Here is a 12,197-nt window from a genome sequence, read left to right as displayed (position 1 = left end):
AACCCAAACTGAATGATGTAGATGACTTAGACATTACTATATCAGAAGGCTCGGGGCTAGACCAGGTAAGTCCTTGAAATTATCTTTCAAAGGGCTGCCAAGGTGATTATCTGTAACATCTAAAGATATAAGAATATCGAGACCAGTCAGGGTTGACCTCTCTTTTTGAAAATAGATGAGGTTTTCCCTTAGGGTAGGGCACTTTAGAGTAGACCAAATAAGTAAAGGCAACCGCAGTTTTAAAAAAATTTCAAGGGGTGCCTGCGTGGCTCAGTTGGCTAAGTGTCTGACTCTTGATATTGGCTTAGGTCATGATCTCATGGTTCGTGGGATTGAGCCCTGCGTTGGGATCTTTGCTGACAGCATTGAGCCTACTTGGGATTCTTCCTCTCCCTCTGCTCGTCCTCCCGCTTGCTCACACACACGTGTTCTATCTTTCTCTCTCAAAATAAAAAGCATAAAAAAGAAAGAAATTTCAAGAACAACATAAAGAACAGGTTCCTCCAGTAAAAATGTACCGAATGCATGTGTGTTTATGCCATGGACACAAAGACAAATCAGGTATGTACTTGGTCTTTAAGAAACTATGATTCAGTAGGAGAGGTTAGATATGTGTGCTAATCAACATATGAAAGAAATCAAGAAGAGAGTCCTAGGAATTACTATGAAGTTTAGCAGAAGAAAAACTGCATATTGTTTGGGGGAAATCATAAAGAAGATTCCTGGAGAGGATAGTATTTTTTAACTGGACTATGAAGAACAGATTAAATGGAGGAAATGGAGGAAAGAGAAGATAATTAATCGTACACAGTATAGTAAATGACTAAGCTAATTTTACAAATCCTAACATTTGACACTACAGCCCAAGGTATAGAGCCAAGTTTTGCTGTTACTCACAGTACTAGCTAGATCATATATAAACAGATGATTTCTTTTGATAGTTTCTTCATCTCCTAATTAAAGTAAAAATTAACTTCATAGAAATTAATGTCACATATCCATTAAAATCCATAGTAATAAATGGAATATTTCACTTAACAAAATGAAAAACGGAAGTAAATATTTTTAGAATACAAATAAATACATTGTATACTTTTTCCTCTCCTTCAGGTGATGACAATAGTGCTTTTTCCTCTTGCTCTGGTGTAGGCTCAGCATCTCCAGAGATGAGCTTTCCAAATACCTGATAAAGACAGAAATGTGAGAAGGAATCAATGGCAGTAATTACTAGTGTGAAACCTAAAGGATGCATGAGCTAATACTGCAGGTTTTATAATATTACTATGCTGTTCTTGCTATACGCTACTACTTTTAAGAATTAATGAATGCAAAATGAAACATAGGAGTTTAGGGCTAGGAGAAGAAGAGAAAATGGGTCATATGTTTGCCAGCCATCTCTAACAAGCTTTACAAAGTATTCTGTTACCCTTTGGTATCAGCATTGCAGAAGATATGATTTCAGTGTATCGTGTGCTAGAACCTGGAGTGAGGACACTCACTTGAGACGTAATAAGTCTGAACACTCGCAGAGTCTCGGCTTCACAGTTCCTTTGCTGGGCCACGCTGGCTGAAATCTGGCCAGCAATTTTTGTGCTTTCGCCATCCTTCCAGCCCAGGACTTTTACTTGTCGAACTCTCAGTGTATTTTCTGGGCCCTTTAATTCAATCTTGATGATGTGATTATCCCCTCCTGGAAGTTCGCTTGTTACCCAACCAATGTGCCTAGAATCCAGATCAACCTAGCAAACAGAAAAGGGACAGAAACCTGATACAGCCATATCACTCTCTTATCAAGGTCCTAGACTTAGCGCTAATAACTGCAAGCTCAAATAACAAAGACTTGTACGGAGACTAAGGTTTAGTGTGTTATTTCACACTGACTATCTTACTTAAGCCTAGTGAGGATAAGTAATACTACAGTAGCTATTATACAGGTGAAGTGAGGTTAACCCAGGTTGAAGGATTCTCAGTAAGACACGGAGCTGAGAATTAAAATACAGGTCTGATTACTTTCCATGCATAAGTTATGTTAAGTAAAATCATTAAAACAATTCATGTGACTGTCCTTTCCCTAATCTGACTGAGGAGAAATACAAGATCAGCACGAGGTCCTGTTTTGTGCATCTTCACATTTAACCACCATTTAAAGATAACCATGTTTTGTTGTTTTTTAAAGATAGATAAGCATATTTGATGTGCAGTTACTTAATATGTTCTGCTTCTGAAGAAAAATTATATAATAGGTAACTGCATATTTGTGATTCCTGATTTCACTGAAAATGTAACTTTTCAAGGATTAAATTTCAATGCACTATGAAATGGTTTTTGACACTATTCACTTGATAAAATGAAAACATTAATTGATAATGTCAATTTTCTAGAAAAATCATTAAGCATAAATACTATCTCACTGAACAGAAGTATTTCCCCAAATTCTTTTAGCCTTTTAAACAAAATTTATTATTTGTTTAATCCAAAATTTCAATTTATTCTTTCAATATGATTTGAAAAACAAAACAAGTAGTCAACATATATGGGATAACAGCTTTGATAAAGTTTCACTAACACAAGTGGGTTTATATAGAATGCCCAAATACAACCTAACTTGTTTCTAAAGTTCATTTGTAAATTGACTTGCAGCCTGGATTTAGTTGCACTGTTGTGATAGATTTTCAGGCTAGAGGACAACAATCTACATTTTAACCTGAAGTGTAGGTGTTAATTGTGAATGGGATTTGTGATGCATTTTAAGGTGCCCTGAATCTTTCTTTGTAAGGGAGCAGGAGGCAGAGTAGAGGACTGTAGGTATAGTATAATCGATCGTGACAGGAGAGCATTTAGGACACTATCGGCTATTAGCACAGGGATGGTTGTAAATGTTCCTGTATCTGGACTATTTGTCGGTTCAGTGTTTTGTAAACAGATGAGTTCCTAGAATACTTTGGTAGCATGCCGAAATTAGAATTTAACAGAGGAGGCTGAGAAGAATTTCTCTCTAGGTAACATTTAATGACAAAATTTTAATTACCTGTTTTATTCTGCACAAATCTTCTACTGCTTTGCCAGTTAAGAAGGTCATTGAGGTAACTTTATTCTAAAACAGACAATGCATAACAATTATTCTTCCATATTCCTGCTACTGAATTTATAATGATTTCTTACAGCCTACTGATATCACATCAACTCTTCTGTATGTCTGTCATGGATTCTTCCTAACTGATCTCACTCCATCTGCCCAACCAACCACATTCTTTTTTTTTTTTTTTTTTAATTTTTTAATGTTTATTTATTTTTTGAGAGAGAGAGAGACAGAGTATGAGTGGGGGAGGGGCAGAGAGAGAGAGAAGGAGACACAGAATCTGAAGCAGCCTCCAGGCTTTGAGCTGTCAGCACACAGCCCAACGTGGGGCTCGAACCCACAAGCTGTGAGATCATGACCTGAGCCGAAGTCAGATGCTTAACTGACTGGGCCACCCAGGTCAGGTGCTCCCCCTGCCCCTCAAGCAACCACATTCTTACAACTCCAGTCTTGTCTCGTTCTCACAAATTCTACCTTCAGTCTCCATGGGCTCTGAAAGAAAAGCTTGGCATTCCTTCTTTCTATCCAAAGTCTAAAGATTTAAATTCTATCTCTATCATGAGACTTTCCAACAACTCTGCTTTCACTCTTGTCTCCACTCCCTAACAAACACTCTTGACTATCACAATGTACCAAGACTGTCTTACAGCCTTGGAGAAGGACATATGAGAATGATGGGTTCTGTCCTCTTGACACACTAGGGAAGGAGCATTAGCAAACAAAATAAATGTCAAACAGAAGTTCAGTGTCATTAGGTACCAAAAAGATCATGCTAGTACTAGAGCCAGAGACCTTAAGGTTGAATAAGCTTTATGCAAAGCACATCAGGAAACAGATTAACACATTAATTCCTTGGAGCATTGCATACTTTAAGCGCTCTAGGTCGATGCAATTCAAACAACTGCCATGTATAAGGCACTGGTGGTAAGACAGGCTGGGGACACACAGGTACATAAGCCTCAAGGATACACAGAACTTAGAGGAGGTTTCTTAAAAGGAAAGCACATGTCAGCTTATCTACTGGGGATTTTAAAATGAATATTGCTATGATTATCTCCCTAAAAGGGAAAATTGTCAAACTGATTGGAATCATTGTTCTGAGGGAGAGTATGTCCTGGCTTAAAATATACCATGAGTCAAAGATAACTTTGTACTGAACAGTAAGTTCTAGCTAGAAAAATGTTTTGATTTATTACACCCGACTTTCTAGTAAGATAAAGTAGTTGTACAAATTGAAACTCTTGGCTCTGAAGAGGAGGTACGCTTATATTAGCTACGTCCCTTCTTCTTATTCACTGCCACGGAAGCACTGCAGCTGCACTTATGGACAGGAGCTGGGGGTGGCTGCAGATGGCGAGGAGTGTTCTGACTGCAGACTGGGCTTCTCAGGTTGGCATTCTATCGAGGTTACCCAAGACCCAACCCCATCACTCTGTCTTCCTGGGAAAGGAAATGTGTGAATGGGATAGGAGCAGCTTGGCAACAGTCAGAGGGGAGTTATAATACTGTATCTGTTAGCAAGCCACATCCATTCTTTTTTCTTTTTTAAATTTTTACTTAAAATTTTTTTTGATGTTTATTTTTGAGAGAGAGAGAGAGAGACAGAAAGTGAATGGGGGAGGGGCAGAGAGAGGGAGACACAGAATCTGAAGCAGGCTCTGAAGCAAGCCACATCCATTCTGAGGGAAAAAACTCTAAGGAGTATCCTTCCCCAGGAATGGGGGGAGAAGCACGTGAGTTTGGCAGTGGTATCTTCTTGGTTCTTAACACTCAAGTAAACAAGACTCTTTTCCCATTATTTAGTGCCTTTTGTAAAGGAGTGCTTAATTCAGTTGAAACATGTGAACAGGCTAGTGCTAGGGAGAATACAAATTATGATCATTTAGGTTAGTCTAGAAACCCCACCACCATCGTCAAGACAGCTAAGGGTGAAGGCTAGAAATTGAAAGCTAATTACATGATAAGTCAAAGTGTATTCAGTGCCATCAGAGTAATAGAAAGAAGAATGTAGAGAAGGGAAAGAATAATTTTTATAGAAGAGGTACCGGGAGAAGATTTCTCTGCTGGTCTTTTGAGATTTTGGGAGAATCTGATAGGCAGAGTTTAAGGGGAGGACTTCCAGGCCAAGAGAATAGCTTAAACAAGGGGATGGAGGTAGGCAATTACAGAGGAGACATTTATTCTGCTTAGCTGTAGCCAGGATGTATTTGTAATCACACCTCTTTTTAGAACTGGTATTCCATAGTGCCCCTAGTCCTATTAATCTGTTTTTAGATGTAAGATTTACTTGGGAAATATAAAAATGCTGTTTGGTCAGTGAAATTCCACATGAAAATCTTTTTGCTAAACTTAGAAGGACAGGGCATGGTAACTGAAGGTCTGAAAAGAACTAATGAGCCACAAATTAAGTTTTCTTTCTTACCCCTAGATCTCGGGAATTATCCACATGGACAGATACATAGCGGGCATTGATTCCTTTTACACAGTTGATGGTGATGTTCTTAGTTTTGTTTTTATCCTCATCTCCTGATTCCCAAAAGGTTTCCGTAGAACCATCTGTCAAACTGCCAATCATGGCAGGTCGGCTTGAAGTTTTTATGTCAACAATGCTGGTTAAGTCCTTTAAGCACATTACTATGCACAATTCCTACCAGAAACAAATGTTTTCACATTATTACATGTTTTAGATTATTACAACACTGAAATGGGAATCTTTCACAGTAATAAAACAAAAGATGTGAGGTAAGAAATGAACTGAATCAAACTGTTTATGAGTGACTTTCAGTTTCTGCTTGTATACATCGTTGAATATTAACAGGGTAACACAGGACAACTTTCAATGACTGACCTGACTCATCGCTTCAAAGCCAGACTGGATACTGATGCTAAAACTTTCTTCACTGTCTCCATCATCTGATTTTGACAGAATATTGTTAATGTGATGAAAGACATTACTCTGATGGAGGAACTGGTGATCAGATTGCTTGAATTTCAGACTCCAGCACCTAAAAAGGCATAAGCAAGGTATTAAATAATTCCTAAGGAATTCCTGGGAAAGCACTCTGTAGTTAAGATTTTTTAAAATCTTAATATTCTAGGGAAAAAACAGAAATAGAAAAAAAATCAGGGAATAGTATCACCGCCTTTTTGTGAGCAATAAAGGTAATTTCTTTGGAATAGGGTAAGACCTAAGGAAAGTTCACTCATTCTACATATAGAAAAACTGGATACATGAACGTCAAGGGTACAGAAGCAAAAAAGGTAATAAATCAATCTTGCAGACAGACAAGTGTGACCTCAACCAAAACAAGCCTCTCAAATTTATTAGTGTTACAATTCTATACTAATTCATCAGAGTTATATATACTCTGATATATAACACATCCTGTACTTCAAAAATCTTTTTAGGAGGAAACACAATCTCCCCTCTACCAGTCTTTAGGGATGTGGGTAGCCAAAATTCACTCCAACAATCTACAGTTTATAAAAACCAGTGGAGCATTTTTTGTACATGCGGTCCAGTGTGAAGATCTGATGACAAGGTTCACAATGTAGAAGTAATGTGAAAATCGCAGCAGTCTCAGACTTAAAAGTAGGTAATGTTCCTCAAGGTAGTTTTAGGCTACCTTACATATAACAGAGGTTTCACTTTTCTTAAAATTCTCTTCAATTCAAAAACCCTATTTTGATTTCTGTTTCTGAGATTTCATTCTCCTTCTCCCTTTTGTGACAGTTAAGATTGCTACTCTTGGGTAGCACTGAGACAAGTTACTTGAGATAGAAGAGGGGCAAAAGTGAGGAAAACTGTTACAGACTGGGCTAATTTAGAGCACTAAGTAATGTATTATCCTCGTTTTACAGAGGGGCAAACAGGTGTGAGCCAAGGAGGAAATTCCAGATTAAGACAGTAATGAGGGAAGCACCATTCACATAATGTAGAGAGTCGTTGTATCTTAGTATTTAAAAGGTGTTTTGAGCATCTCGAGCTTTGAATACTACATAAAATCTCTTCTCCAACATACCCAGAATACTGAGATATACAATTACCTTAGGGCCATTTGCTGTAATGAACTGCCACTGGGGAGAGACATCATAAGATCGGAGATAGTTTGAAGTAAGCGGTGAAATGTGTGTGGTAAAGGATGAGCGGCTTCACCCGCAATCACTATATCTGAGAGTGGATGTTCGCATACTCTCGTGTCTTTCTCCTAAGACAGAAATTGAAAGCAGGTTGATCAGTCTGTATGCTGGAAGGAACTTTCCCCACAAAAAAATATGTGTACTTAAAAGTGTTATGTATACTTTAAAGACAGTCATGTAACAGAAATGTAAACAATAAAACCAAAATCAAAGTATACCCAAAACACACATTCAGATTAACTAATTATGTTTGTATTATCTTTTAGGGAAAAAGTGATGCAGTCACTCATAAATAAAATCACCAAACGAATACTGTGTCTGTATCAGTTTTAGTGTGCTCACAATCTCCTAGCAGGGTAACTCTGAACGTGTATGCAGGAACTAAGTCTCACCCAAACTGCTGACCCACAGAGTTGTCAGCCAATAGGAAACTGTTTTCATCCACTGAGTTTTAGGGTGGTCTGTTATGCAGGAATATTTAGTTATGAAAGGTGTGAAACAATCTCACACTGTAATTGTGGATTTTTTTTTCCCTCTTTTTTCTTGCAGTTCTGTCAATTTTTACTTAATAGTTTTAAGGCTATATGATTAGATACATACATGTTTAGAAAATGGTTTTTGTAGAAACCATTTTCATCCCTACTAATAATTTCGTCTTAAGAGCTATAACAACTTTCATGTCCCTACAGATTATCACTTTCACTCTCTGCCAACTTATAGCAATGTTGTAGAGTAGACAGATATTCTCTATAATAATGTTGCCCTGTTTACCTGTCTTATACAGTACTATAACAGTATACATCTTTCAGTTCATTGCTTCATGACAATAGTATTTAGGGAGGAATCAGTCACTAAGTATGGTGACTATGTTGCTCAATAGCACTGAAATTTTATTCTTGCCTTTTAGCTTATATAATCTGTGTGTGAACTCATGCATATTATTATAGGATCTGATGGTGGTCCTACTCTTCTATAAGAATATAGACAAATTTGAAAAACCCAAAAATCTCACTTACTTGTTCTGCATTTTCTTTGTTTGTTTTATTTTCCTCATCCTCTTCTTCCTCTGGTTCCACTGGAGCAGGAGTCAATGATGCCACAAAATGCCACAGAATATCATGTAGAGAAGTTGTCTGGATGACATTACACAGAAGCCAGTTGAAAGCCTGAATAAATGAAGGTTAAATGAGTCAAAGATAAAAAAAAAAAGGTGGGACTAAAAACTGCAGAACCCTCCTTACTCAGAAACAAAGTATCTCCACTAAGTGTTTCAAGGAAAGATACTAAAAACATCTGACCTTCATTTCATTAAAAACACAATGAACTTGAAATAGTCAATAATTTTGGTCCGGATTAAAAACATAATAGGGAAAATAATATCTATAAAATGTAATACAGAAATATTTTTTCAAACCACTTTTTATTTCAAACTTTCATCTTCATATTAATTTGCTGAAGCACATTTTTCCCCAACTTGTACTTTGGATAAACAGCTTTTTTTTCAAGCTCTACCAAGCTATCATTAACTTAAATATATTTATATTGTTCCCATTAATCAAGTGGCAGGTTATTTATTATAATGCCCATGACAAAGACAAAAGATTTACTATACATAAAAATACAACATCTAGCGATCCTGTCATTTCCAGAGAATAGACTCAGAAAAATTATTAGGGTTAAATTTATAACTGAAAAGCTCTACTTTTCATCCCCTTTTCATGATTCTTTTAACTGAAATGACATCATCATTACAAAAGCTTTTCATAGCTTTTTTATGAATGTCAAAAGACATTCATAGCTTTCAAATAATAAAGCAGTGCAGAAATAAATTTCTTTAGAGTGCTTAAAGATGGATCTCTAAATTCATTTATATTCATGAACATAAGAGTTTAATTTTGATGTGAACATTTGATATTTTCGATTGGCTAATGTCTCTTAATTTTTGGAAATTTCTGTTGGATAGAAAAGTAACATCATTAAATAGAATCATCAAACGATTTGTATGGTCAAGGAATCAATAACCCCATTTAATGTATTCATACCTCCATAGCAAAAACTCGGCAAGCAGATTTCCTTAGGGCCTGTTTCATTGCTATTTCAAGACCTTCTAGATCATGATGTTGTATAACAAAAGCCAAAACTGGCCACTGGAAATTTCGTTCTCCTTTGGAAAGAGAGCTGTGGGCTGAGATTAGCCGGGAAAGCTCAGGAGATGGATGTCTCAAGAGGGAAGAACCAACTTCTATTTATTGGAAAAAAAAGAAAAAATAACTTTCATAGGCAATATATACAATGAACATATTTACAATGTTATTAAAGATAATAGTATCTAGCTGATTCATTATAGAATCTTTGAAGCTTTTTGTTTTGTTTTCACATGTGACACAAATCATAACCTCAATTTCTACTGAGGCTGAGTAGGATTAAATATCTCACTTTCATAAAATCATATAGCTATTAAATTGTGGAGCTAAGTTTTAAATCAAGGGCTGAATCTAAAGTTCATGCTTTCTAAAATGCTCTAAAAGCTAACTGTATTTTTTTCCCCTAAATGGAATCTACAGAAGTTATAGAATCATCTGTCTATAAATATTAGACCAGATCTTCATTTTAGTTAAGTGGGCTACCTGATAAATCAGCACCATGTTATCCTTTTCTCTTGGGTTTCTTTTTTTATTCTTGACACAGAATCAGGCAGCCCTGATTTGGAGCTGTTGATACCAACTAGTCCAGGTTGTCTAACTTTTTTACTGATTAAGAGCTACTTATGTCCCCAAATTATCTACTCAGAGAGGAAGCAGCTGCAAGGGGTATATATAAGCTTCTATTAGGAGTTGAGAATATAACTGTGAAAGTGTAAGTCACTGGAACTACTAGTTCACTGAAGCTTAGTGGAATAGCTCATGACAGCAACATTAACAAGTAAGATTTTAAAGGTCAATTTATTCTTGAATAATCAATCACTGGATGGTCTCTAAGTGTGTCTTTCAACTGAAATTGAAAACTTAGAGAGGCACAATTATAGCTTCATAAAAGGAACGTCAACCACGATTTAAAATTAATCCATTTCTGGGGCGTCTGGGTGGCTCAGTCAGTTAAGTCTGATGTTGACTCTTTTTTTTTTTTTTTTTTAATTTTTTTTTTTCAACGTTTTTTATTTATTTTTGGGACAGAGAGAGACAGAGCATGAACGGGGGAGGGTCAGAGAGAGAGGGAGACACAGAATCGGAAACAGGCTCCAGGCTCCGAGCCATCAGCCCAGAGCCTGATGCGGGGCTCGAACTCACGGACCGCGAGATCGTGACCTGGCTGAAGTCGGACGCTTAACCAACTGCGCCACCCAGGCGCCCCTGATGTTGACTCTTGATCTTGGCTCAGGTCACGACCTCAGTTTGTGAGTTAGAGCCCTGCATTGGGCTCTGTGCTGGTAGCATGGAGCCTGCTTGGGATTCTGTCTCTCCTTCTCTGTTCCCTTCCCCCTCTCATGTGCTCATGTGCTCTCTTCTCTCATGCATGTTCTCTCTCAAAATAAATAAACTTAAAAAAACTAATCCATTTCCTTTCAAAAACTAGATGTTAAAAAATACCTGCAAACAAAATCATGTGGATCACTGAATCTTCCTTTTTATCTTTATACTTACCAGTGTCTCCACTGTTAACTCTTCTTCTAGGAATGGCTTTAACTCGTGCAGGTAAAATGGAGTGTTGTTTATCATATTCAGAAGCAACAACTGAGTATGATCTTTGGAAGACAGTTCTCTTTGCAAGATCAGTATCAGTTATGGGACTAGTTTCCAAACTGTAGACAGAAGATGATGACAGGTAAAAACAGGAGAAAAAGTGAATAAAGTGAAACTATATTCACTTTATGACAGTGTAGTCAAATATATGAACCTACCTCTCATGTGGAAAAACACAAATTCAAAGCCAACTTGACAATTTCTCTTTAAATCACCATTTGATCTTTCCAAAAGCATTAACATTTTGATTGATTTTAGAATTGCATCTTAAAAGTTTTGGTTTTCTTAAATCTACTTTGCATTTTTACATGAAAAAGAAGAAAAGGCATTGAATGTGCTAAACTCCTTTCAGAATCACAACATTGTGGTAGAAGTTATCTGTCACGATATTCAGGAAAACCAGGCAGATATATTTGTGAGAGCACTGAGTAGAAAGAAAATGGATCTGTACATACAGAAACCTAATAAAATGGAAAGTGAAACAGTTCAATGTTCTCTCTGTACTTGAGTGCTCAATTAGGTTTCTCATTCTTGGGAAGTGGTGTCCAAAGACTTTTCAACAGCATGGCCATACTAAGTTCAACAAAAGTTAACAAACAGATTTTTGGCATACAGTTATACTGACATTCTAGAAGAATTCAATGATTTTCACTCAGGTTTAAGTAAACTAAAATTTTTTCTATTTACTATAGCAACATTAAAAAATTCTTGAAAATTATACAGTTTAAAGTGTAAAAAAAATTCTTGAAGAGTTATTAATATGGTTATATATTTTCCTTTACTGAGGCATTTTATAAAAAAAAGAAATACCTTCCTTTATCTTCTAAGACAAATTTACAAGCTATTGTTTTCAATGTATTCTTTTTCCTGTTACTTCTTTCCAAACAGGGACATTTGTGCTTACTGGGAGTTCTGCGTTTCTTTTCCCCCATTCAAGCCAGGTTTGAATGCCTATGTTCCTCAGTAAAGCTTATACATTTTCTAGGAAGTAGCTAACTCCCTCCCTGGCTGTTTTCTTCACTCACCACCTCTTTAAGTGTATGTACACTCTCATTTGAACAGGCTATAAATACTGTATATAACCCATGGGGGTAAATGTACCTGGACGTCAGTTTGGGCCAACAGCTTCCAGAATGACCAGAGAATAGGGATATGTTAATTTTAATTCACCTTATAAATGGTGTTACTATAAAATTCAAGACATTTATTATGCTTTCAGAGGAAGTTTATCCAACAAC

At 36.6% G+C, this 12,197-nt stretch overlaps 1 protein-coding gene across 17 annotated transcripts in view; it reads right to left on the bottom strand.

Annotated features, from left to right (window-relative positions):
• MYCBP2 (MYC binding protein 2) overlaps positions 1 to 12,197 on the bottom strand; it is a 285,475-nt gene that overhangs the window by 27,967 nt on the left and 245,311 nt on the right. For 14 of the 17 annotated variants that reach the window (XM_058682354.1, XM_058682342.1, XM_058682347.1 and 11 more), the window contains 9 exons: positions 10,861 to 11,018; positions 9,262 to 9,461; positions 8,236 to 8,385; positions 7,127 to 7,287; positions 5,928 to 6,084; positions 5,502 to 5,726; positions 3,029 to 3,094; positions 1,500 to 1,739; positions 1,085 to 1,183 (listed from right to left, as the gene is read on the bottom strand). In XM_058682354.1, coding sequence (XP_058538337.1) covers positions 1,085 to 1,183; positions 1,500 to 1,739; positions 3,029 to 3,094; positions 5,502 to 5,726; positions 5,928 to 6,084; positions 7,127 to 7,287; positions 8,236 to 8,385; positions 9,262 to 9,461; positions 10,861 to 11,018 — 1,456 coding nt within the window. The remainder of the gene's footprint in view (positions 1 to 1,084; positions 1,184 to 1,499; positions 1,740 to 3,028; positions 3,095 to 5,501; positions 5,727 to 5,927; positions 6,085 to 7,126; positions 7,288 to 8,235; positions 8,386 to 9,261; positions 9,462 to 10,860; positions 11,019 to 12,197) is intronic. The other 3 variants (XM_058682355.1, XM_058682343.1, XM_058682358.1) reach the window with 1 other exon arrangement.

The sequence above is a fragment of the Neofelis nebulosa genome, chromosome 1 (assembly GCF_028018385.1).
Source record: "Neofelis nebulosa isolate mNeoNeb1 chromosome 1, mNeoNeb1.pri, whole genome shotgun sequence".
Taxonomy (NCBI): Eukaryota; Metazoa; Chordata; class Mammalia; order Carnivora; family Felidae; genus Neofelis; species Neofelis nebulosa.
This window is presented reverse-complemented; position numbering and strand designations above follow the sequence as displayed.